The sequence below is a fragment of the Habropoda laboriosa genome, unplaced genomic scaffold (assembly GCF_001263275.1).
Source record: "Habropoda laboriosa isolate 0110345459 unplaced genomic scaffold, ASM126327v1 scaffold128, whole genome shotgun sequence".
NCBI lineage: Eukaryota > Metazoa > Arthropoda > Insecta > Hymenoptera > Apidae > Habropoda > Habropoda laboriosa.
Genome location: NW_017100281.1, coordinates 660,965 through 661,431, shown reverse-complemented (window position 1 = coordinate 661,431; position 467 = coordinate 660,965). Strand labels below are relative to the sequence as shown.

The following is a 467-nucleotide window of genomic DNA, read 5'->3' as shown; positions in this document are numbered from 1 at the left end:
ATAAATACAAATGATTACAATTTCTATTCCAAAAATAATATATTAATTTCTATATTGTACATTATAGAAAGTACAAAAATAATTATAAATTTATTGGGTTCTATTTTCAGTTCATTTAACTTTCACATACCTACAACACAATGTGTATCTGTGGATAATCAGCAAACAGCAGAAACACCTATGTCTAATGATCAACAAATATCTGACTCTAATAACATAGAAGTTTCTTCAGAATTTCAAACTAGTGTTACAAAAATTACCTATGATTCAAGTTCTCCTTCAGATGATGCTACTATGCAAGATATTTCTTCTGACACAGATTCAATCCAATCACCAGAGCATGAACAAAAACTTGAAAGTAGAACTAAAATGGAAGCAATTAGAGGTATTAATATAATTTTGTGATATATTTACCTAACTTTTGTGTAAAACTAATACTGATGTAATATATTGTAAATTTCATTAAG

At 26.3% G+C, this 467-nt stretch overlaps 1 protein-coding gene across 1 annotated transcript in view; it reads left to right on the top strand.

The window, feature by feature from the left end:
• Window positions 1-467, top strand: part of LOC108573601 (diacylglycerol kinase eta-like) — a 36,095-nt gene that overhangs the window by 11,816 nt on the left and 23,812 nt on the right. The window contains exon 10 of the mRNA XM_017936064.1: window positions 111-385. Within this exon, the coding sequence (XP_017791553.1) occupies window positions 111-385 (275 nt within the window). The remainder of the gene's footprint in view (window positions 1-110; window positions 386-467) is intronic.